This window comes from Dermochelys coriacea, chromosome 25, assembly GCF_009764565.3.
Source record: "Dermochelys coriacea isolate rDerCor1 chromosome 25, rDerCor1.pri.v4, whole genome shotgun sequence".
In the NCBI taxonomy this organism is placed as follows: domain Eukaryota; kingdom Metazoa; phylum Chordata; order Testudines; family Dermochelyidae; genus Dermochelys; species Dermochelys coriacea.
Window position 1 is genome coordinate 5,883,973 of NC_050092.1, and position 25,080 is coordinate 5,909,052.

The window sequence follows — 25,080 nt, forward strand, 5'->3', positions numbered from 1 at the left end:
TATGGAAATGCAACTAGACACTCATAAAAATATTTTTCAGTCTTGCCTGTTTTTATTAACATGGAATTAAAACCTGTTAATTGGCAGCCCAAAATGAATGCAAAGCAGCTGTGTTCTCAGATGAGGAATCAGAGGCCACGTCTACGCTACCTGCTGGATTGGCGGGTAGTGATTGACCTATCGGGAATCGATTTATTTCGTCTAGTGTAGATGTGATAAATCGATCCCCGATTGCTCTGCCGTCGACTCCGGAACTCCACCACGGCGAGAGGCGGAAGCGGAGTCGATGGGGGAGCAGCGGCCATCAATCCTGCGCCGCGAGGATGCAAAGTAAGTGATTCTAAGTTGATCTGAGATATGTCGACTTCAGCTACACTATTCTCGTAGCAGAAGTTGTGTATCTTAGATCGATTTCCCGCCTCTCCCCCCCCCCCCGCCCCAAGTATAGACCAGGACGTAGCTAGTTGTGGCAGTGAAGTCAAGTTTATGAGAAGTTAACTTCCTTCCCTTCTCCTCTGTCTTTCCTCCTCCCTTCCTGTCTTGGGGTAGCTGTGGGATATGTTACTCCAATTACTCTGTGGACTGGCTTTTCTGCTGCTGCTTTCTGGAATCTAGTTATGTAATGATGGTGGGCCTGACAGGTATCCTTCCCTCCTTGACGCAAAATAATTCTGTAATCCTCTCAGCCTCTGCAATTAAGGTGCCTGGCTAAACTGTGAACCCAACTAACCCACAGAACAAGCAGTATGCTTCCCTTATAAAGCAGATGTCTGGCGGATGAAGTTGTATTTGAAGAAGTTGTATTACATGGCACACTGCGTGTTAGAACAGAATAGAACTGAGCTCTGGAGAAGTGTTTCTGAGTATCTTCATAGCTGGATATGGTGGACACAGGAAGGAACAAAGCAGAACAGTTTACAAGTCATCAACTGAATGCATCCAATGAAGTGAGCTGTAGCTCCCGAAAGCTTATGCTCAGATAAATTTGTTAGTCTCTAAAGTGCCACAAGTCCTCCTTTTCTTTTTACAAGTGTAGTGCCTTAAAACATTTTTTGCATGTAGGGAAGTAGGAGGAAGCTAAGAGAGCCCATGGGACTTTCCAGCTTGAATTCCTGATAGGTCAGAAAGGAAAAAATGTAAGATAGCTTCGAGTTATCTCCATAACTTAATTTTCCCCATTCATTACAAAAAGTCTTTGGTTTTAGAGTAGCAGCCGTGTTAGGCTGTATTCGCAAAAAGAAAAGGAGTACTTGTGACACTTTAGAGACTAACAAATTTATTAGAGCATAAGCTTTCGTGAGCTACAGCTCACTTCATCGGATGCATTTGGTCAAATGCATCCGATGAAGTGAGGTGTAGCTCACGAAAGCTTATGCTCTAATAAATTAAAAAGTCTTTGGAAGCTGAACGTTGAAATCATAGAATCATAGAATATCAGGGTTGGAAGGGACCTCAGGAGGTCATCTAGTCCAACCCCCTGCTCAAAGCAGGACCAATCCCCAACTAAATCATCCCAGCCAGGGCTTTGTCAAGCCTGACCGTAAAAACCTCTAAGGAAGGAGATTCCACCACCTCCCTAGGTAGAAATCAGTTTCTTTAAAAGAACTCTTTTTCCATCACATGGATACCATGTATAGAATGTCTAATGAATCGTTGGGTTGCTAAAGTCTCTTATTTAATGAAAATTTATAAAAGTGTAAAATTGCATAAAGAATTAATGATTGTTGCCCAAAAAAAAAAAAAAAATTAGCTACAGTATGTACACTTCAAAAAATGTAGGTCAAATGTTGTGCCTACCAACCTTGGCAGTGTTACTTTAATGTGCATAGCTGAGCATTTCAAGACCCTTTCTACTGTTAATTGACTAGCAAACTTCGCTTTTTTTCATTTCCCAGCTTTGAAAGCATGCAGAGGCTTTGTGACAAATACAACCGCGCCATTGATAGCATTCATCAGTTGGTATGTATTTACCTTTTGTTATGCTGTGATACCTATCTAGTTGGCTTTATTCAGGCTAGTGGTTTCAAATTCATGTACTGAAAATGACAACTAAGAGCTGACTTTCTTAGCACTCAGTTGTGTGTTTGCTTAACAGCACCATTACAGCATTTCCATTCATTCGGGAGTTAATAAATCATCTATTAAACCTTGCTTTCTGGGTCAAAACTTGGCACTTGAGGATTTGAATTTATATCTTTATATAAGAATGGCTTAATTTTGCTAAAATACAGGTTTGCAGGCTCTTAGTTCCTAATGTGCAGCTGGCACTCTTGCTTTGACATTTGAAATAGCTCAGTTACCTTTGAAAAGGGGTCCTTTGCATGCACCATACCTAGCTTTTTTCATCAGAAATTTCACGAGGATTTAATGTATACACGTTTACTTGTGCGTGTGGGGATTGAGACTTAAAGGTTCCTTAAATAGTCCAGATTAACTTGTGTATCGTGGTGATGATCCATAGATTAAGAATTCCCTTACTGTTCAGTAAAGCTATATTTTAGAGCTGTTCTGTTGCAAAGGATCAATCGCTATTAAGGAAGAACTGGAATGAAATCTAATTTAATAGATTTCTAATAATAGCCAACTTTTTTGGTTTTCTTACCCCAAGTTTAAGGCTGGTAATGAAACATAGTAAGAATAATCTAATAATAATAATTAATTTATGGAATTTAGATGCCAGTTCTGTCAGTAGTATCTGTCGCTGTGCTTAACACTCATTCAATTTAATATTACATCTTCTACAAAAAACACAATCTCGGGGCCTTATGAAGCACTTTGACCTATCAAACACATGTTGGGGACTGTTATCTTTTGTGGGAGCATTCAAAATAGACCTCAGAAAGATATGGTCAGTAGGTTAGAACTTCTCCCAGATTTTGCTCCACTTTGGAACCTACAAATCTCCATATCGTTTTCCTGATTCATAGATGCTGGCCACTTTAATCTTGTCTTTGTTAATAGCTTAAAAGTTGGAATTCTTCAGCATTTACAGTCACTCACTGAAATGAGAATTTAGTCAGTTTCACTCTGTCCTGCTAGTGCCCTGCTGAATGTAGGAGCCCAGGCTAGCTAACAGAAGGAGCAGAAGTGGTGATTGGCCTCTGAGGTAGCTGCACTGAGCACTCAGAGGATCAGATAGGAAAGAGGTGACTGTCAGGAAAAGGAGATGGAAAAGATGCCCAGGAAAAAAAGCTTACAGACATGTTTAAAATCCAAAGTGGGGAAGACAAGAAGAAGTTCAGAAACATCAGTAGATTCTATTTAGGAATGAGATTATTAGCCAGCAGAAGCTTAGATTTTCTCTCCCACTCCTTCTGAGCGTGATTCCTCCCATGCTACACTTCATGGCAAGAAAACAAACCCCTCTTTATGTTGACGGTGCAATGAAATGCAGTAGTTACATCTAGTATGTAGGCATATCTTAGATGCTTTTTCCCCAGTGTATCTAGTATGCAGTCTTCGAAAATACCTATTGTGTGAAGTGACACAGACAGTAAAGCAAACCAACCTCCCCAAGCTGCATTGCTGCAGAAGTTCTTTAGCATGTCTTGCTGCTGCTTATGGAAGGACTGTAGATCAGTTTTACTCATGCAAGAGAAGAGGTGGAGGAAAATGGATTGTCTTTGTGTCAGTCTCCCTTCCACCCACAAATGCAGGTATGTCATGATGTATTTTTCTTGTTTACATTCTCTTTCTGCTCCTCACTCTTAGTGGAAAGGAACCACCCAGCCCATGAAACTGAACACTCGTCCCTCCAATGGGCTCCTCCGTCACATCTTGCAGCAAGTATATAACCACTCGGTGACAGACCCAGAGAAACTCAACAACTATGAGCCCTTTTCCCCAGAGGTGTATGGAGAGACTTCCTTTGATTTAGTGGCCCAAATGATTGATGAGATTAAAATGACTGAGGATGACTTGTTTGTTGACTTGGGCAGTGGTAAGTGACAAACTGCTTTGTTTTCCCTTTTCTATCTCTGCCCAGGCTTTTTTCTCCACTGAATAAAAAAATGTCAATAACTTTACATTTGGAAAGTAACCCATCCCCACAGATTGTGTATCTGGCTGTGCACTCCTGACGGATAAATGCTTTCCTTCCTGTCTTGCCAGTGGGATGTGACACAAAATATGTCACCCACCCACGTGAAGGAAGGATTGATACTTCAGGAAACTTAATTTAAGAATACTCCATTTTTGTCACCATAGATAAATGTAGTCATTTTAAAGTATGGTTGGCATCTGAAATGATTGTGTAAAAGTTCCATTAACAGAGTCCATATTTTATGCTTTCTGGCTTCTAGATCCAGTTTAAGTTCATGCATCACACTTTTTTTTTCCCCGAGTGTCAAAACTGCAAACTCCACCTGTTACCTGAAAATAAAGTGGGTTCTTTCTCTGTCTGACACAATCTCCAGCAATAAAGATTTTATATTTATTGTGAGGCCATATAGAATCCAGCTCACTCTTCCATAGCTGCATCTGTGCTACAGTTAGCAGTTTTAACAAAAGTAAAAATCTTTTTGTCAGTTAAGTAACTAGATGTGACTCGAACACAGATGTGGAGCAGATATGTTGAGTAAGATGATGATCTTGTTTTATTTGCTTAAATCTGATTATCAGCAGGAAAGGAGTAATAAGAATTCCCCCTTTTTAATGTAGAATTGTCTTAGGTTGAAGTAAATGAAATATATATCCTCTTGCTTTCTCAACAGTCATCCTTTATCCCACCAAAGGAAATGGGAACCTGCCCACTGAAAATACAGGAGAATTACTAACCCTACTTCCATTTTATATCTACTAAATGAAATTCCAAGTTAATGGTATTAAAGCAGGCCACTCACAGGGGACAGAATTTATCCCTCCCCTCCTTCCCCCCAATCTGGTAACTATATTTTACGTGTCCAGTTAAATATAATATGAGACACTTCTAAAATGCTGTTTAGTCAGGCATGGTGCCTTGCTGTACAGAAATAACTGCTTTACCACAGTTGTGTGAAAGTGTTTGTTCAGTAAGGTCACAATAAGAGATCACATCTGGAAGTCGCACAATCTTGCTGTTTGCCTAACAAGATGGAGGAGGAGTGTCTCATCTGACTGATGCTTCTGAGTGAAATGTTTCGTTTTCCTTGGCCTCTAACGCCACCAAAAACAAAACCAGATATTTATCACCATAGAATCCCAAACCTTAATATTGGACTAAGACAAGCCTATGAAAAATAAGAACTTTTATTAATATCTGAAAAGAATGGTTTAGCATGCAGTAGCCTCAACCGTAATACTGTGATCACTTTTATGTGCACTGGTTTTCAGTTGATGGACACACTAAAAAAAAAAAAAAAAAAAAAATGGTTACTCACCTTCTCATAACTTGTTCCTTGAGACGTGTTGTTCAGGTCCATTCCAATCAGGTGTGTGCACACTGCGTGCACAGTCGTCGCAAAGTTTTCCCTTAGCAACTCCTGTCGGGTTGGCTGTGGAGCTGCCTGCAGTGGCGCCTTCATGGCGCTCAGTAAATAACCCTGCTGACCCGACTCCCCTTCAGTTCCTTCTTGTTGGCTACTCCGATAGAGGGGAGGAGGATGTTTATTGGAATGGACGTGAACGACATCTCGAACAACAGTTATGAGAAGGTAACTAACCGTTTTTCTTTGAGTGCTTGTTCACGTTGATTCCAATCAGGTGACACCCAAACTCTCCCCTGGAGGTGGGGTCGGAGATAAGGAATTGCTGACTGGAGTACTGCTCTGCCGAATGCTGCAAAATCTCTGGAATGCTGGGTGATAGCATAGTGAGTGGTTAAACTTATGCACCGATGACCAGGTTGCCGCTCTGCAGATCTCCTGAATGGGGATCTGGGCCAGAAAAGTTGCTGATGAGGACTGCCCTTGTGGAGCATACTGTAATAGATGGGGCTGGGACGTTAGTCAGCCCATAGCATGTGCGGATGCAGTCCGTGATGCAGGAAGAAATGCATTGGGAAGAGACTGGGAGCCCTTTCATCTGGTCTGCCACCGCCATGAACAGCTGATTAGATTTCCTGAAAGACTTAGTGTGCTTGATGTAGAATGCTAGTGCACGCCAGACATCCAGTGAGTGAAGCCTCTGCTCCTGTGCACTGGTATGAAGCTTGGGATAGAAGACTGATAGAAAAATGTCTTGGCTAGTATGAAATTGGGACACCACCTTGGGCAGGAAGGTTGGGTGAGGCCTGAGTTGCACGTTGGCCTTGTGGAAGACTGTGTACGGTGGGATGGAGGTTAGTGCTTTTAACTTGGACACCCTCCTAGCCGATGTGATGGTGACTAGGAATACCACCTTCCACGACAAATACAGAAGGGAGCGAGTTGCCAGTCGAAAGGGGGCCCCATTGGTTTGGAGAGGACCAGACTGAAGTCCCATGCAGACACAGGTCATAGAGTCTGTGGATATAATCTTTCCAGGCCCTTGAGAAAACGCCCTACCCTAGGGTTGGTGAACATGGAATGCCCCAATTTTCCCTGGTGGAAGGCCGAAATAGCAGCAAGGTGTACCCTGATGGATGGCTCTTTTCAGGTGCAGGAGGTAATCCAGGATGAGTGGTATAGGAGCCTGAAGTGGAGGTGTACGATGCTGGGCACGCCAGCAAGTGAACCTCTTCCACTTAGCTAGAGAAGTGACCCTGATGGATGGTTTCCTGCTGTCGAGCAGAACCTGCCTGACCAGTTCCGAGCACAGGAGCTCCATTGGCTTTAATCATGAAGCTTCCATGCCATGAGATGGAGGAACTGGAGGTCTGGGTGGTGATGGTGACTGTCGTCCTGGGTGATGAGATCTGAGTAAAGCAGTAGCAGGATTGCGGTGTCCACAGACGGCTCCAGAAGCGTCGTGTACCAATGTTGGCATGGCAGTCCTCGGGCCAACAGAATTATTTCTGTCTTGTCTCTGCGGATCTTGAGCAGCACCTTGTGTATGAGTGGGACCGGTGGAAAGACATATACGAGGAGGTCCCCCCAGGGTAGCATGAAAGCGTCCAAGATTGAGCCTGAGCTATTTCCGGAAGAAGCAGAATGTTGGGCACTTTCTTTTGCTTCTGGTGGCAAACGGATCTACCTGTGGAAACCCCCACCTATGGAAGATGGAATGTACGACATCTGGATGGATGGACCACTTGTTGTGGAACGACCTGCTGAGGTGATCTGCTAGTTCGTTCTGCACTCCCAGGAGATATGATGCCTCCAGGTGAATGGAGTGGGCTATGCACAACTCCCATAGCTGGAGGGCTTCCTGACATGGGGGGAGGAACAGGCTTCACCCTGTTTGTTGATATAAAACATGGCAGTGGTGGTGTTGGTCATCACTGCCACACACTGGCCTTGTAGTTGGGACCGGAAGGTCTGGCAGGTTTGTTGCACTCTGAGCTCCTTGATATTGATATGGAATGAGAGCTTGTCCTGCGACCATAGGCCTTGCTTTCGGAGATCTCCCAGATGAGCCCCCCAACCCAGAGCTGACGTGTCTGTTATTAGGGCCAGAGGGGGTTGTGGGCTGTTGAAGGGGACTCCCTCGCACAGTAACCGAGGGTCGAACCACCATCAGAGGGACTCGAGCACTTGCTCTGGCACAGTGATCACTGAGTCCAGGCTGTCGCACCCTGGGCGGTAGACCAAAGCGAGCCACGCTTGAAGGGGTCTGAGCCTCAGTCTGGCATGTCGGACCAAGTGAGTGCAGGCTGCCAAGTGGCCGAGGAGACTCAGGCATCCCTATGCTGTAGTAGTCTGGTATCTCCTGAAGTTTTGAATAACGTCAGTTATGGCTTGGAATCGCGTCTCTGGCAGTATCACCCTTGCCTGTACCGAGTCCAGCACCTCCCCAATGAATTCTATTCTTTGGGTCGGTGGTAAGCTCGACTTGTTCACATTGAGGAGGAGTTCCAGTCTCTCAAAAGTGAATCTGGTTAATCGGACTTGAGATTCTACTCACTCCCTGGAGCGCCCCTGTATTAGCCAGTTGTCGAGGTAGGGATATACCTGCACCTGCTTTCTGGGAAGGAAGGCTGCTATTACTGACATACACTTGGTGAACACTCAGGGAGCTGTTGATAGACTGAATGGGAAGACCGTGAACTGATGATGATTGTGGTTGACCACAAATGTAGAAACAGTCCTGTGCTCAGGCCAAATGGCTATGTGGAAGTGCATGTCTCTCATGTCGAGGGTGGCGTACCAGTCCCCCGGATCCAGGGAAGGGATGATCGTGCTCGGGGATTCCATGCAGAACTTCAACTTCACCATGAACTGGTTGAGTCCTTGCGGGTCTAAGATAGAAAAGGAGATCCTCCTTTGCCTTGGGGATTAGGAAATAACAGGAGTAGAATCCCTTGCCCCTTAGCTCCCAAGGAACCTCCTCCGCTGCCCCTATGGTGAGGAGTTATTGCATTCCTGGATAAGGAGTTGTTCATGAGAGGGGTCCTGATGGTCCTGAAGGGTTTGCTGCACTTTGCGGGTCGGTCCAGATACCTGCAGCTCTGAACCCCTTCTTGTGGCTAACCCCGATGAGAGGGTGCGGGCAGCAGAGTCTGTCACATCAAGGGAGGCATGAAGAGAGGTTCATGCCACCGCCTTCCCTTCATCAATGATGGCCGTGAATTCAGCCCTGCAGTCTGATGGAATTTGCTCCTTGAACTTCAACATGGAGTCCCACAAGTTGAAGTTGTGTCTGCTGAGGATAGCTTGTTGGTTTGCTACACTTTGCTACAGGTCCCCCATTGAGTAGGCCTTTCTACCAAAAAGGTCTAATCTTTTAGACTCCTTGGATTTGGGAGTTGGTCCTTGCTGGCCCTGCCTCTCCTTCTTGATGATGGCGGTCACTACTAGGGAGCAGGGCTGCAGGTGTGAGAACAAGTACTTGGATGGGACAAAGTACTTGCGCTCAACACCCCTTGCTGTAGGCGGGGTCGATGCTGGAGTCTGCCACAGTGTTTTGATATTGCTCTGTATAGTTTTAATTAGGGGCAGAGTTACCCTGGAGGGACCCTTGGGCGCAGAGTGCTCCTTCTCAGGATGCATTGCTGTTGCACCTGGTCCTGGCTTTGGCACCAGGGAACAAACCCTGTCTGTCTTCTTGTGCCGCTTATGTGGCACCGGTGAGTGTGAGCCATGCCTGTGCTGAGGAGTGCTGGTGCTGAGGGTCTTTTGAATCAGAGTCTGTCTTCGGCACCGTGTCATGCACTGAGGCTGAGGCGCTCTGCACTGACATGCTCTGTGGACGGAGAGCGGACTCCATCAGAAGTTGTTTCAGACGGAAATCCCTCTTTTTTTTTTTTTTTTTTTGTCATAGGGCGGAAAGATTTTGCACCTGTCTGTTTGGTGCTCTTCCCCCAGACGCTTCAGGCACGCGTCCTGGGGTTCGCCCGTAGGCATGGACTTGCTGCAGGTCCCGCAAGGTTTAAACCCTTGGGCCCGAGGCATGCCCTACAGCCGAGGGGAGGTAAGGAATAGGGGATGTGTCCCCACACCCTAACCCAAATTATATACACTAAACTAAACTAACTGCTAATTGAAACCTAGACTAAAACTACAGGCTAAAGAAGAAAACTAAGGGAAGCACTTGCAAGGCAAATGAACGCTGTTCCAACGGACATCATGGACGGTAAGAAGGAAATGAATGAAGTGGGTCCATTTCGGCACTTATATATTGAGTGCCATGAAGGTGCCACTCCAGGGGGCTTCGCAGCTGACCCGGTGGGAGCTGCTAAGGGTAAACTTTCTGATGACCGTGCACACGGCGCGCACGCACGTGATTTGGAATTGACATGTACAAGCACTCGAAGAAGAATAAAGGATTCTGATTTCTCCTCCCCACAACTCTTGTTAACACCAATGAAAGTTTGCACATAGATGGCAGAATTGAGACTCAATTTCCATAGTATTCTAGTCAACACAGTATAGTGTACAGAGTACATTAGAATACCATTGTAGCAGTAGCACAATATCCAGCAACTTTAGTGCCTTTCTTACACATCTATGTATAGGAATCATTCATCTGCCACAGAGTGTAACAACCGCTGGTGAAATGTTGCAGCCATTTTTTATCAGTAACTCTGTCCAACCATTTAAGATTAGAAGCCAACAATATTATGTCTGGTTGAAATGGAATTTTAGGAAGGCAGAACATGGTTGTTCAAATTGGAATTAGGACAATTGTTGCAAAAAAGTGGTATCTTTAACCACAAGTGGTCTCTGACGAGAGAAGGGTAGTAATGACTTCTGATATTTTTATTTGGCCCATATAAATGCATATAGTTTTTACTGCTTCCCTCATCCTCCCCCATTCCATTTGTTACTCAATAGTTGCATTTTATTCATATTGTAAACTGTTTTTACTCTATTTATACAGTATATAGCAAAATGGGGCCCAGAACCTGAATGGGGCTTCTAGGTGGTACCATAATACAATTTTTTATTATACAGGACTGTCAGTATGTGGTTCCCCATTATACCAAAGTGGGTATTGTGTCAATAATGATTTAATGGCAAGAGCACCACCACCTCAATTACTAGTGCTACTTCCTGCAGGCAGTCAATGAAATGGAAAATGACCATGTGTTTTCTGTGCAAATGTGCTATCTTCTTGGCTTGAATATTTTTGTTTCCCTTGTGATCATCTATGATTCTATGAGAAGTGCATTAGTGAGGCAATGCATTTTACTTTAGTCCAGTACAAACAGTGATAAATGTTGTATTAGAATGAATATAGAAATGGTTTGATTGGGAGTTGTAATCAATTGCGGTAAGAAATAAATATAGAATGATTGCAACAGCTTATAAAGATTTTATCATGTACTTGGCAAAATCTGGGTCAGATGTGCAAGCAGAGGTTCAGCTGTGATTTTTTTTTTTTTCCTTTCCCCCCACAAACCAAAGAGATGTAATGAGTGCAGACAAGGTGTGGGAATGGCAGCTAATTACTGCTGGAGCAGTCTCTGATGCAAACATAATTGAGACTGAGTGATGGGAAGTTCGTACATTTTTAAGTAATGTTTTGTCTTGCAGTTTAGCAAGTTGCTTCTGAAATTACTTTGATGTGTATTGATCATTATCCTTTTTTATTGTACTAGGAAATAATACTCCTGTCTTGTGTATTAGCATTTTTTCCCCGTTGTGCTGAGACTTTTGTATTAGTTTTCCATCATGATGAAAATCAGGTATAAATGTTTTGTTACAGCTCTCTCCATTATACTGAGAGATTTGAACTGCAAAATTTATCTAGCTGCTGTTTGGTTTTCTTGCAGAAACAAAAAACATTCATATTTACTTCCTGTAGGACATAAGTCTTTTTAGTGGAAAATAGGCTCCGGTATTGAGGTGTAACTGTTTTGAAGTTGAAACTATTTTTTGTAATGTAAATTGTCGTATGTTTATCAATCAATGTGCTATATTATTTGTATTCTGTGAATGGCTATTGTGCTAGGTATTGTACATTCTTATAGAAAGAGACAGTCACTGCCCTGAAGAGCTTAGTCTGAATAGACGAGACAAAAGGTGAGAGGGAGAGATGCATTATCCATACTTTTCAGGTGGGGAATTGACGGAGATGTTGTGAAATCCCTGCATACATCTTGGTCTTTGTTTTAGAAGCAGTCTCCTGTGTACAGGGGGGCTTAACTGTCTCTCTCTTTACCTGCAGGTGTGGGTCAGGTAGTGCTTCAAGTTGCTGCTGCCACAAACTGCAAACATCACTATGGTGTGGAGAAAGCTGATATTCCGGCCAAATATGCTGAGGTAAGTTGCATCTCAAGGAGTATGAGATTGTAGGTGTTTGATTCCAGGGTTGGCTCAATATCTTGTCTTTCAGGTAACTGCTATATATTACAAAGTGGGAATCCTGAGTTTGAATCCTAGACACTCTGGCTCCTTAAGTCAGTAAGGGCTGGAAGCACAGCAGTGATGCAAATGATATGGGGGGGGTTGTGCTTCTTGTTGCTCACTGGCAGTGCTCACAGAAATATCATTAACTGGTCTCTGAAGAGAGCTTAGTTCAGGCCTGAGAGAAAACCAGGCAGAGTGAGGCTATGTGGTGATGGGAAGCTTATACAAAGGGAATAGAAGTCAAAAGGGAAGATGCAGGTTTAACCTAGACATCGTACTGCCTAAGCTGTGGATTTCAGAACCCCACTCGGGTCTGGAATGAGACTTTGAAAGGGCTGTGTCACGGAGGCTAGTGCTGTGTAGTGTTGAACACATCTAGGAAGGAGTTGAGCAAGATCAGAGTAGTGGGAGACAGAATAACTAAAACTCGTAATTTTTTTTAAAAAAGCGGCAATCTGGATCATGCTAAGAATGTTCTTTAGCAGCCCTAACTCTTAAACCATTGAGTCTAGATATTAAATATGTTAATATAGCTGGAGCTGCAGAGTAATTGAGACCTATTGATTGCACTGGAGTATTCAGTTAATAGCAGTGCTCAGTATGAACCCAAATGAAGTACTTAGGACAATGTCTCATAATAAGGCCATTGTACTTAGGCAAGTAGTTTTCTTTACACTTCCATTAATTCTATGTCAATAGGGACTTGCAAAGTTAATCAACTCCAAGGGAAACATGGAACCCAAATGAGTTGCAAACAAACAATAAAAGTTGGTCAAGCCTTGCAGTAAGAATTTTGTACTTCCTCCAGTAGGTTGCATAGAGCTTCACGCCTTTAACTCCTTGTTCAAACTAATGGATTATGGTCTGTTTCAAATACAAACTTTAGTTTCTTAAATAATGTGAACATAAGCTTTAGAGCTTCCTTTTCAGATATATATGTAAAAGGCTCTGATGCCATCATGAGTGCCATAGAAGGGCCTAGGAAATAATTTGTCCTTACTCTTCATGGTAATCCCTTGGAAATATCGAGCTGGAACACTTTTACTAAATCTTTCTCTGTCACCTCCTTGCGTGAGTATTCTGACATTTTAGAGCAGCTCACAAAGGCTAGGTTCCTGGCTCTTTATTTAGTAGTAATCACTGTTTAAAAACCACTTATTTGTGAGAGAAAATACATATGGGGCCAGAGTTTTGTTTATACAAAGGCACTTTTACGCCACTCCAGAAGTACCTACATTAAGGACTGTTTACACAGAGCAGGGTGAAGGGGCCATAGTGTAAATGACCAGCAGGCAGTAAAGAATTACATGAACTTTGCCAGTATATGCAGAGAATATAAATTGTTAGGAGTACTAATCCTGATGGTGTCCCTTTTTAATAATGCTGTGTCAAGTACAGTAACTCCTCACTTAAAGTCATCCTGGTTAACATTGTTTCATTGTTACATTGCTGATCAGTTAGGGAATGTTGCTGATCGGTTAGGGAACGTGCTCGTTTAAAGTTGTGCAACACTCCTTATAACGTTGTTTGGCAGCTTTGTCCACTGCTTGCAGGAAGAGCAGCCTATTGCAGCGAGCTGGTGGGGGGCTTGGAACCAGGGTGGATCGGCAGCCCCCTCATCAGCTCCCCCTTCCCCTAAGTTCCCTGTGCAGCAGCCGCCCAGCAGGCTACCAATTGTCGGCAGTTCTGCTGTCCCTTCCCGCACTGCCATGTGCTGCTCCTGCCCTCTGCCTTGGAGCTGCTCCTGGGAGCCTCCTGCTTGCTGTGCAGGGGAGGGGGGAAGAGGGGAGCTAATGTCAGGGTGTCCTCCTGCCCCCCCCCCCCACTTCTCCATATAAAGCAGGGTGAGGACAGGACAGGACTCAAGACAGAGAGATTCTTATTGGCTACAGCTGCTGTCTCAACTTCCTGATTTTTTTTTTTAAAAGCATTGTACTTAGAATGGGGTCAGTGTATTTAAAGGGGCAATGTGCATCTCTCTGTGTGTGTCTCTGTCTGCCATGCTGTCTCCTCTTCCTCCATTCGTGCTGCCTTGTAAAGTGTGAGGCTACATTAACAACAATGTGTTAACCCTTGAGGGATCAGCCGAATGCTAGTTCATCATTTAGAAGTAAGGCATCCCCTAAGAAATATCCCATCCTCTTCCACCCTTTAACTTCACCACCTCAACCACTTCACAATCATCATTGCTGTGTACAGTATTAAATTGCTTGTTTAAAACTTATACTCTGTGTGTGTATATAGTTTTTTTTGTCCAGTGAAAAAAATTTCCCTGGAACGTAACCTCCCCTCCCCGCCCCCCCCATTTACATGAGTTCTTATGGGGAAATTGGATTCGCTTAACATCATTTCGCTTAAAGTCGCATTTTTCAGGAACATAACTACAATGTTAAGCGAGGAGTTACTGTATTTTATGACTTTACTGGGTGAATAAAGTGTACCATGTGTGGCCTTGTCTCAGTCTGTTCCGCTCATCCTGGTGGATTACTCGAGGCTCACTCTGACCCTCTACATAGCCCTTCTCCCTCTAGAGGCAAAGGTCACAGCCTACTGAGCCATTTTCATTATAAGCCAGTAAGGAGGTTGGTGAGAGAACTGCCACAATCTCTGTTGTCCCTACGTGCTTATTCCAGAACAGGTTAGCCCTCTGTCCTGACAGGGGCCTGTCTTCCCCTCCAAGGAGGTGTTTCTGTATTGGCAAGTTGCGGGGAACCCGGGCCTGCCCTCTACTCTGGGTTCCGGCCCAGGGACCCTAATGGCAGCAACCAACCTTTCGCTGCCAGATTTGCTACGTTTCCCTGGACCACTTCCCTACAGCTCTCCTGCTTCTCTCTTAACACCTTCTTCACCCTTACCTTAGGGCTCCCTTTCCAGTGGCTTGAGGGTGTCTTCATTACCCCGCTCTTCAGCTGCACTTCCTCTCCTTTGGCTCCCTGGCTCTCCTCAGCCTGATAGGAGTGAGCCCTTCTATAGTATCAAGGGGCCTTAATTAGAGTCAGGTGTTCACATTAGCTTAACGGCCTCACCTGACTCTTTGCAGGCTAATTGGAGTCACGTGTCCACCCTAGTCTGGAGTAGCCTTTGCTGTGGTCAGTCAGGGAACAGAAAAAAGCTTATCCAGTGACCAGTATATCTGCCTTCTACTACTCTGCTGTACCCAGCTGGCCTGGGTCTATCACACGTTATCCTTGCACTTATAAATGGCTGTCCATTGGATTATCGACTTGACAACTGCTGCAATTTAAAAATGTGTGAATCTGCCCTTAAATAGCCTCTCTGCTTCTTGCTGAATTTATATTGGCCCACTTTTTTTCTCAACAGATGTTTTCAGTGATTGTATTGAGCTTATAGTTGAATTTGTCCATAGTAACATTTCTCTGGCTACTACATCACTTTATGCAGTTTTAAGCTTTCATTTAAATAGGGGGGAAAAAAACCCTAAGTTTCTAGTCTGTGGTTTTGAAGAAAATCTTCCAAAATGTGAACTGATGTTTCACTGTCTTTTGACTCTGGAAATGGAAACAATATTTCTGAGTGGTGTGAACTGTCTTGTTGTTAATTGGGTGTGTTAACTCTGAAGCCTAATGGGAATACAAATGTCAGCACAAAATGTTTCACAGCTGACAGAACATCAGAAACCTCCAGCTGATCTGAGACTGTAAGTGGAGCTTGGGATGGTGGATGAAACTTGAATACCATTTCTTTCCTCCCAATCTGAGCCCTGAGTATGTGGACCCAATTTTGCAGTTTCAGTAGGTCTTAAATTGTGACACTTTCTCGCTCTTCCCCGTACACATCTGGTTTTAGTTTTAAACGGGATGAATAGGTATAACTGACCCTCACTGCCACAGTGCAGAAACACCATGTCTTCTATGCCCACAGTTTATAGGAGGGGATAAGCTTTCAGAAAAATAGCAGTGCTGCTTCTAATTTGCCCCAGACTGTCTGGATGTGAAGGATTTTCAGCTCCTTTCTCCTGCGTCTGGCAATGGAAACCTACTGCCAACTAGTTTGGTTTGAACCACAGCTGCTGGCAGTGTGTTGCAAGGCAACTGCAATAGTAACTGAAAGAAACATGCCTACTATTGCTTTCTCGTTCGCCCGAGCAGACCTGTCTTTACCCCCCCTTCACTAGCTGGGCTCCAGTAGGACTATGTTCACTGCCTTCTGCTTGCTCTGGAATTATGTAGCACCATCCTTGGCAGACTACTGAGCAGTGTCAACTCAGTGTCTTTAAGGCTTCCCTGGAGAGGGGGAGAAGAGAATAAGTCAGTCTTGATACCTTGACACCAGTGAAGTAAAGGAGTTTCCCCATGGGAACTAGAAGGGTAGACCTTCAGTATGTGTGTCTAGGATTTTTCAGAATTCCCATTCAAGTGTTAATGGCAAAGAACTCTTATAGGCCCATGAGCATTGTCAGAGTTGCCTCTTCTCTCACTATCATATAACTGGTATTGCGAGATGTCCTAATGGGTGGTTTTGTTTTTCCTCCCTCTTCTAGACGATGGACAGAGAGTTCAGAAAGTGGATGAAATGGTATGGGAAAAAACATGCAGAATACACAGTGAGTGAAACTCAGCTGAAAATCTTTGTGCTCCACTTATTACTGATGTTCAGAATTTACAGGTCCCCCTCCTCCCCTTCCCCAGCCAAGAAGCAGCTTCCTGGCCTTTATCTTGCTGCCGCTGAGTGATGCTCTTTAAAAGACAACCTCCCAGAGCCCTCCTCTTGACTCACTTGACATTTGGTGTGCGTTGTTGGGAATGTTATTGAGGCTTCCAAAAATTCTTGGAAGCCCCTTTCTTATAAACTCTCGTTACTCAGGCTGTTTTCTGCTCTCACATTCAAACATTAAGAAAATTGCTCCCTGATTAGCCACTTATCTGTGAGAAATTCATGTAATCCTGTTCTCTAGTGGCTTTCTCAGAACCCTGAGAATACCCCTGCTTGTTTGTGTATTTTTATCCCAATCTTCTCTTTTAAAAAAAAAAAAAAAAGGAAAAAGATAAGAAAATATTGTTTCAGATCTCATAGCTGCCATGCTTCAAGTCAAAGAGGGTTGAGTTGGGTCAGTGTTGTTCCCTAATCATTTGGAGGAATTGCCACTGGATGATTCAAGGGAATCTTCCCTTCTCTGAGGTTTCAACTAGCTACCACTGCAGCACTCCTAGCCTGAGGGCAATTGACACAAACAGATCCTGGTCTCTCATGTGATTTGAACAGAGCTACGTCTAAGCTACTGGACCAGTCTGATCTACTTGCCTTTGAATTTCCAAATATTATCAAATGGCCTCTTGTTGGTAGTCAGGGTTTGGCATGAAGATTAATTTTTCATTTACAGAGAACTCAAGACTCATAATACTCGCATGTCCAGTGACCAGCCTTGAATGTAAGGGCTCTCCTGCTTCTTGAGAAGTAGGCCATCTGCTGGATTAAGGTGACAATGTTGCCTGTCTCGAAATATCCCCTTACTGAAACTGACATATAGTGTGTGGCACTGTTCCATTAGATATATGCTGATTTCATGATAGGAGTAATTTGCAGATGGATTAATGTCAAGGCTGCAAACTCTTTCCTGCTGTGAAACTGTATGCAGGCCTTCCTTCCCAGGAAATGGCCATATGGCAGTCTTCCAGGGTGCTACCCAGCTGGCATTATATGAAAGAAATCTTTACTGAAGATATTTCACTTATGATCCATGTAATTTAAAGAATAGGGACGGAACCTAGACTGAAATACTGAATATGTATTGATTGCTTTAGGCTGCGAGTATTGCCACATTGTATATTACATGTGACAGAATCTGACACTATAATGGAAACAAGACTGCTTATTTTTGTTCAGGTCTTTGACTTTTATAACCTTTCCTCCAATGGTAAGGACTGAGGCCAAAATTTTCAAACTTGCATGCCTAAAGTTAGGCTCCCAAATAAGTGTCTTGCTCTTTCAACGCTACTGAGCAGCTGAGCTCCCACTGAAGTCAGTGACAAGCTGGGGTTCATGGCACCACTAAAAATCAGGTCACCTTCTATATTGGGGTTCTCAGACTGGGGGGTTGTGACCCCTCAGAAGGTCACAAGAGGTTACATGGGGGTCTCAAGCAGCCAGCTCTGTGAGGCTGGCAGCCCCGAGCCCCCATTAAATGAGATTACTTCCCCTTCATTTTTAATTTATAAGTGGAGTCACACTCAGAGGCTTGTTGTGTCAAAGGAGTTGCCAATACAAATAGTTTTGAAAACCACTGTTCTGTATGAATTTAGGATTCTAACATTAGATCAACTAGGTTTGAAAATGTTCTCATCACCTCCTTATCATATACATGGCAGATTTTACTCACTCTTTTTTGACTTCTAACACCACTTTTTCATCACTAATCTGCTGGCAGTATATGTATGTGTATCTCGAGCCCTGACCAGAATCAGATAATGAACAATTTTTCCCCCAAGTCAACATATCTTAGCTAAGGATATGCATTTCCTGGTGGATTGCAATGGACTCTTTCCTTAATGCTTGTGGTATGGACATTGGGTAACAGAAATGAGTCCCAAATCCTTCTATATTTAGTTCTCCCACATGGCAACATGCTGAGAAGCCATCTTGTCTTTGGCAGTAAGACAGTAATTCCATCTATTACCTCCTGTAGTAATACAGGCTGTTACCACCGTGACTAGAATGCATTGGAAGGCACCGGGCTGAAAAGCTTCATCTGAGTGTATGGGACGTAGTGGTGATAGACAGTGCAGCCGCACTTCAGAGTCCTCTTTTGCTGCTTGTAAAATGGCTTGGTTACCACCACCCATTATCTCAGAGAAGGGGTGCCTTAGATGTTTTCAGGGCGCTCTCGAGAGCCCAGTCGGTGACAATCGTCAATATGACTAAGGACTGGAGTGGTTTGTGACCAACTAGATTTTAACTGTATAAATTCCATGTAACTGGATTAAAAATTATAAAGTTAAATATTTTCAGAAGACTAAAGCGTTGCGGGGGAAGAAGGTGGGAAGATTGGCAGAAATTCGTGGGAACAAGTCTCCGATCCTAGCTGCTGCTTTGTATAAATTATTTGGACAGTGGTATTAAGTTTATGCATATTGTTGCTGCCTTGCTCGAAAAGTCAAAACTGTGACAGACACGACACAGCAATAAATCCTACTGTTCCTCCTGCATGAATTTTTTTTTTTTGCTCACAGCTAGGTATTCATAGTTTGACTTTAGTACAACTGGCTCTGTGTTTGTACTCTGAAAAATGACTGACAATAACATCTTGGGGTTCACGTTGACTCCATATCCAGTGTGCTCAGTTTACAAGTCAGGTGATGGGTCTTCCCTAGTCCAGTCCCTCAAAGGTAGCCTGGAATTTGAAAACTGAATTGTTCTCTCTTCTGGATGGAGCATCATCACCAGCAATGGATTCTGAAATCAGAACTCGGTTAAGAATTCTATTGATTCACAGACCTAAACAAACAAGTAAATAAAATATCTAGGTTAGTCTTCTGCATTCCCGTTGCATTTGGTCTCCAGTGCTAACAAGAATAAAAAGGAATAAGATGTATTTTAGTGAGAAGAGTCAGAATACAGAATTTGCACCGTCAGAATACACACACAGCAGATCTGTTGAGTAAGCAGATGCCATTTTAACATTGTCACTTTTCAGTCCATAATTGCATTGTAAACTTCTCCAGCTGGTGCAAAACATCTTGAGGCATTTTGGAGTTCAAGGCACTTGCTGAGCTACAGTTGCTAATAATGGGTTATCGCTGAAACTTAAAGGTAGGAGTTCCTATTTTGGGCAGAAGAGAGAGAGCAGAAGACTGGAGAAATTTTTGGAGGAGAGAGGTTGCTCTTTTCTCGCCTTTCTGTGAAAACATAAACCACTTGGAAAAAACCCACCATCTGTGGCTATTGGTGCCTTCGCATTGTTGCTTAGGACACCGTATCCTGCTGTGGGTCACTTGAGTCTTTTGGACAAGAGTGTTCCACCACCAACCTAAACCCCATTCACTGTCTATTAATTCTTTCTTTGTTTTTGACTGTAAAAGAATATTTTCTAGTATCCATTTCCGTGGAACTTGTTCCTTGAAAGTTTGCAAGGTTAGTTTCAAACTTTTTTTCAGGGTAATTGTTGTCCCAAGGAAATCAGCGTTTTTCTTAGGTGATTAGAACTGGATAATTACATGGTCTTTCTTGGGGAATTTCAGCACATGTTCAGTTATCAAATTAAAGCTTAAAAACTCAGTATTGCAGTTAACACAGACATATGGTACTTTGCCAAATTCACACATCTAATTTTCAGTATGGTAAAAGGTTGAGCTTTTTCTGGTTTGGTCTGGATTGATGACAGAGCAATTCCCCTGCTCTTCCCCTGCTGCCAGAAAGAGCTTGCTCTAGCCATAGGGGAAAACTCTTTCCAATGCCTGAGTCTTGGTGTAAAGTGAGGGAAAACATGTAGACTCTTAAGGGATGGCGGGAGTGTAGGTCAGTGTTATACAGTGTGTAATCTTTCCTGCCCCCACCCCCAGTGGAGTTATACAAGTTTCCATGGAGTCCTACTGTAGCCATTTGTAGTCCCCAAATCCCTGCTGGCCTGTAGTGGTGTCTTGGGGCATTCATACAGCAAGTGGTCTGCTTCAGAGTTACCTTAATGAACTTTTAAATCCAGTGTGAACACGGGTGTAAATTTTGTTAAAGATGAGGATAAAACTAGGGTTCACTGTTTTGCAAAATCTTGTTTGTCTGGCTTTGGCTTTTTAAAATCAAGAGTGGATTGGATCATAGCGTTCTTTATCCAGCCTTCCCAACACTTCGGTATGGGAGGTATGAGGGCTGGGAATGGAGAACAGGGAATCCAGATAAGAGAATCGTAGGACTGGAAGGGACCTTGAGAGATCATCTAGTCCAATCCCCTGCACTTGTGGCAGCACTAAGTATTATAATATATGTATGAGTATAACTTTACTGAGACTGTAGATAGGTCTAATGGCTGCTTGGAGTTGTGAACTTGATTTATCCCTCTCACTCAAGCAGACTGTATCATAGAAGGAAATCTCACTCGCCTAGGTATTTACTCACCCCGTCCCAACCCCACAAATGAGCTTGGGTGCATGAATGGTGGATATGTGTAGTCCCTACAGCAGTGTCTTTTCTCCTCCTCTCTTGTAGCCAGCAGGCCTCACCTAGCTTTTCTGGTAGGCTTGGGTGTGTCCTGGATGCCATGTGTTGCCTTTTTCACAAAAGTCTCGCTTCAGAACAAAAACAGTGAGTTTTGTAAAGCACTAATCAGTATCTCAAGCTTCCTTGATATCACTTGCACTGATGTATTTTGTAGGCACATAACTGTCATTGCCTGTGCTTAAAAGCTTCAATTGTTTAACAGTGAGTTCTCTGCAGTAAGGGTGTGGGCAGGATGTGTATTTGTCCTAAATATTTTTGAATGCCCTATTTCAGCGGGAAACTCGATGTTTTGGTATTTGAAAAGCCCTCCAAACGTCCCCTGTGGCTTTGACATGATGCCACATTTCAGAGGTTTGGATTATTGCCTCTAGTTATTTTTGCAACGAACAGGGGCTTAAAAATAACCATGTGTACTTTTCCAGGCAGAATTAACTGTTTTTGTGAGCCAAGCACTTTGCCCTGAGACTGCTAGAATGAGACTTTGTGTATTTATGGCATTGTGCAGTCAGAGCTTTACCGCAGAGCCTTCCAACGCAGGTCTGGGGAGAGAATATTAGCTGCTGTTATATTTTTGGAGCCCAAAGCTCTGGGAAAGGGGACTTGGCCTTCAGAAGCAGCTGTTGTTATCCCATATAATGAAATAGACCTGCAGTAGTGTGTCTCTTGTTGCTTCCTATGGGCATGATCTGCCAGTTTGCTTTGAGTTGCAGACATCAGCGACTGTGTACATATTCCTGCAGTCTCTGAAGAGCAAACCTAGCTGTCTGAAAACGGGAGGGAAAACCTTCCTCTGCTTCTAAATTTAGAAACAATGGGGGCTGGCTGCTCTCTGAAGTGGATTTCAGTGAGCTAATTATCCGTTTAGATAAAGCAGGTCCCCTGTGTTGTCTAATCAGATGAAAATATCTGCATTACAGATCGTCCTTTCCATTCATTATTCACTAAGGAGATTAAATTTCTATGTGTGAGAGAGCACTGTGGGGGTAGGTACACTGATTGGAAGAGACTGAGTGCCTCCCTACTGCTGCTGTTTCCATCTCACACTGACAGGCTGTAGTTTTCCTGTGTGACCTCCACTGTACCGCATTCTGTACTTAAGCAATGCAATATCCCATTAGAAGCTGGCTGTGTAGCTGTTTTAATTACCAGGGAAGAGCTCAAATTTCCTTACCACTTCTTGTCCCAAATGAAATTTTGCGGATTCTTGTTTGTGCCACTTGTTTTGGATACTGTTGGGAGATCTTAAATTGAGATCTCCACTTTGGGGATGCTTGCGTTCTCCCTTGGGGCTGGTGAAGGTCAGTGGTATGACCTGAGGGATGATGGGTGGTTAGCTCTCTTCACTTCCCAAAATAATAATTAAAAATTAAATAATTAAAAAGCCCCTCTTATACTAACAAACTTTGCAGCAGGCAGTTCTCCCACCTCGTTGGCTGGAGGGATACTGCTACAGTAGGGAGATAAGCCCATAAATGGTTTGAGACAACTAAGGGAGGATATGATCAAGGTCTATAAAATCATGACTGGTGTGGAGAAAGTAAATAAGGAAGTGTTATTTATTCCCTCTCAAAACACATGAACTAGGGGTCCCCAAATTAATAGGCTGCAGATTTAAAACAAAAGGAAGTATTTTTTCACACAATGCACAGTCAACCTGTGGAACTGCTTGCCAGAGGTTGTTGTGAAGGCCAAGACTGTAACAGGGTTCAAAAAAGAGCTAGATAAGTTCCTGGAGGATAGGTCCATCAATGGCTATTAGCCAGGATGGGCAGGGATGGTGTCCCTCACCTCTGTTTGCCAGAAGCTGGGAATAGGCAACAGGGGATGGATCACTTGATTCCCTGTTCTGTTCATTCTTTCTGGCGCACCTGGCATTGGCCACTGTCGGAAGACAGGACACTGGGTTAGATGGACCTTTGGTTTGACTCAGTATGGCTGTTCTTATGTACTTACGCATCACATAATTTCCACACTGCTTTTAATTAAATGGTGGTGGGTCACTGGTGCAGGGTCCTCTTCTTTGCTTCCATATTGAGAAATGTACCAGTTATCTGCTAACTGGAGATAAGAAACTGTTTTATAACAGTGGTTCTCAACCAGAGGTCTGAGGCCTTCTGGGGGGCTGCGAGCAGGTTTCAGGGGGGCCACCAAGCAGGGCCAACATTAGACTCACTGGGGCCCAGAGCAGAAAGCCGAAACCCTGCTGCATGCGGTTGAAGCCTGGGCCCTGAGCCCTACCACCCGAGGCTGACGCCGAAGCCTGAGCAATGTAGCTTTACGGGGGCCCCTGTGGCATGGGGCCCCAGGCAATTGCCCTGCTTGTTATCCCCTAATGCCGGCCCTGGCTTTTATATGCAGAAAACATGTTGTTGTGACACAGGTGGGCCATGGAGTTTTTATAGCATGTTGTGGGGGGCCTCAGAAGGAAAAAGGTTGAGAACCCTTGTTTTATAACACAGTTGGGCACAGCAATGTTTAAACATGGCTTTTTTGTAGTGTAGATGAGGCCAAAATGACTACCCCTTTTAATGCCAGTTTCCCATTTCTGGTGTGGATTTTAGCCAAGCACTGGCTAAATGTGCGTTAGCTTCTACAGTACAAAAATAACCATGTTTGAACATGGTTGTGTGGTCCACTTGAATTATAATATGGCTACTTGTTGGCTGGGTGGACAGGAAAAACATTTTCATGTTTAACCCAGGTATGTGAGTATACTAGACATCTGTCATAACCAGCACCATTGGAAATACTTTTCTTCATTAATCAAGTGCAGCTAATTTAGTATTTACAATATTGCATGTTGTAATTACAGAGAATACTGCAAATTAGTAATTTTTAGGGAACACTTCAAATATCAAGGTAACTTAGGACAAGTCTACACTAGAAGCGCTACATTGGCATAACTACGCCACTGTAGTGCCTTTGGTGAAGACGCGCTATTCTTACTGCAGTGAAAGTCAATGGTTGCTGAAGATGCTCAACATCCCTGAAAAATCTGGTCCTGAAAAATCAGGTCCTCGTGGTGTCAAGATGAGCACCCAGCCGTTGAGGAAACCTAACCTAGTGGACACGTTTGCAGATTTTGGCCTAAATCTTCATGCTTCAGTTCCCCATCTGTAAAATGGGAATATTTCCCCTCCCCACCTCTCACCACACACAAAGGGGTTTGAGAAGGTGCATTCATTTAGTGTATGTGATGAGCTTGGGTACTGCAGTGATGAGTCAATAAAATCTTGTGTGGTGTTGCAATATTTGGATGGTGGGCAGAAAATGATTAGCTCCTCCTTGAGGGTAAAAGGACATCTGGATATAGGGAGTGGGCAAGACTCCTTGTCTTGAGGAGTGAATGGAGTTGTTTGAAGGGATATGGGGTAGTTTTCTCCCTGAGGCATTTCCTGAAGATTTCAAGTGGCCCTATTCATAACCAGCGTCACTGAGTCTAGTATGTTAGCCTTGCCCTTAACAAAGCTGAAAGAGACATTCACATTTTTGTCTATTTTTTTTTATAGCTGGAAAGAGGTGACTTCCTCTCAGAAGAATGGAAAGAAAGAATTGCAAACACAAGGTATGGTAAAACAGTTGATTGTGGCTTTATGAATTTGTAATATTTGTCAATGTATCATAATGGAAATTGGGAGAATGGCCAACTTGTAATACAGAATTTCCATAGCTGATATTTAAAGCCTATATGTGAGCTTCCATGCTAGCAGTATGGGGAACCTGATATCTGACTGGAGGAATGGGTTTTCATGCATTCCCAGAAGTATTAATGGGAGTTCACAGCATAAATTCCTCTTGCACAGCTAGAGTAGACCCCTTTTATGTTTGCATTTCCTTTAGTCTATCAGTGACTCCTGCGTAAGCACCAGCTTGAATGGCTGGTACTTCATGTGGCTGGGATAGCTGCTTACCTTGATGGTAAGGCTGATCTAATTGAAATAGACTATTCTGTTGCATTGATCCTCTTGGATAGTTGAATATTCACCCAAATTGAAGATCTGTATTTAGAGATGGAATCTTTAAAAAAAACAAAACAAAACAAAAAAACCCAACCTGTGGCATACTG

General features: G+C 43.5%; 2 protein-coding genes across 17 annotated transcripts in view; one reads left to right on the forward strand and one right to left on the reverse strand.

Moving 5' to 3' along the window:
- Positions 1–25,080, forward strand: part of DOT1L (DOT1 like histone lysine methyltransferase) — a 123,831-nt gene that overhangs the window by 55,063 nt on the left and 43,688 nt on the right. For 13 of the 16 annotated variants that reach the window (XM_038384309.2, XM_038384299.2, XM_043502755.1 and 10 more), the window contains exons 4-8: positions 1,896–1,959; positions 3,712–3,940; positions 11,665–11,759; positions 16,348–16,410; positions 24,524–24,579. In XM_038384309.2, the coding sequence (XP_038240237.1) occupies positions 1,896–1,959; positions 3,712–3,940; positions 11,665–11,759; positions 16,348–16,410; positions 24,524–24,579 (507 nt within the window). The remainder of the gene's footprint in view (positions 1–1,895; positions 1,960–3,711; positions 3,941–11,664; positions 11,760–16,347; positions 16,411–24,523; positions 24,580–25,080) is intronic. The other 3 variants (XM_043502756.1, XM_038384303.2, XM_038384306.2) reach the window with 1 other exon arrangement.
- PLEKHJ1 (pleckstrin homology domain containing J1) overlaps positions 1–25,080 on the reverse strand; it is a 92,982-nt gene that overhangs the window by 5,957 nt on the left and 61,945 nt on the right. The gene's annotated exons all lie outside the window — the stretch shown is intronic.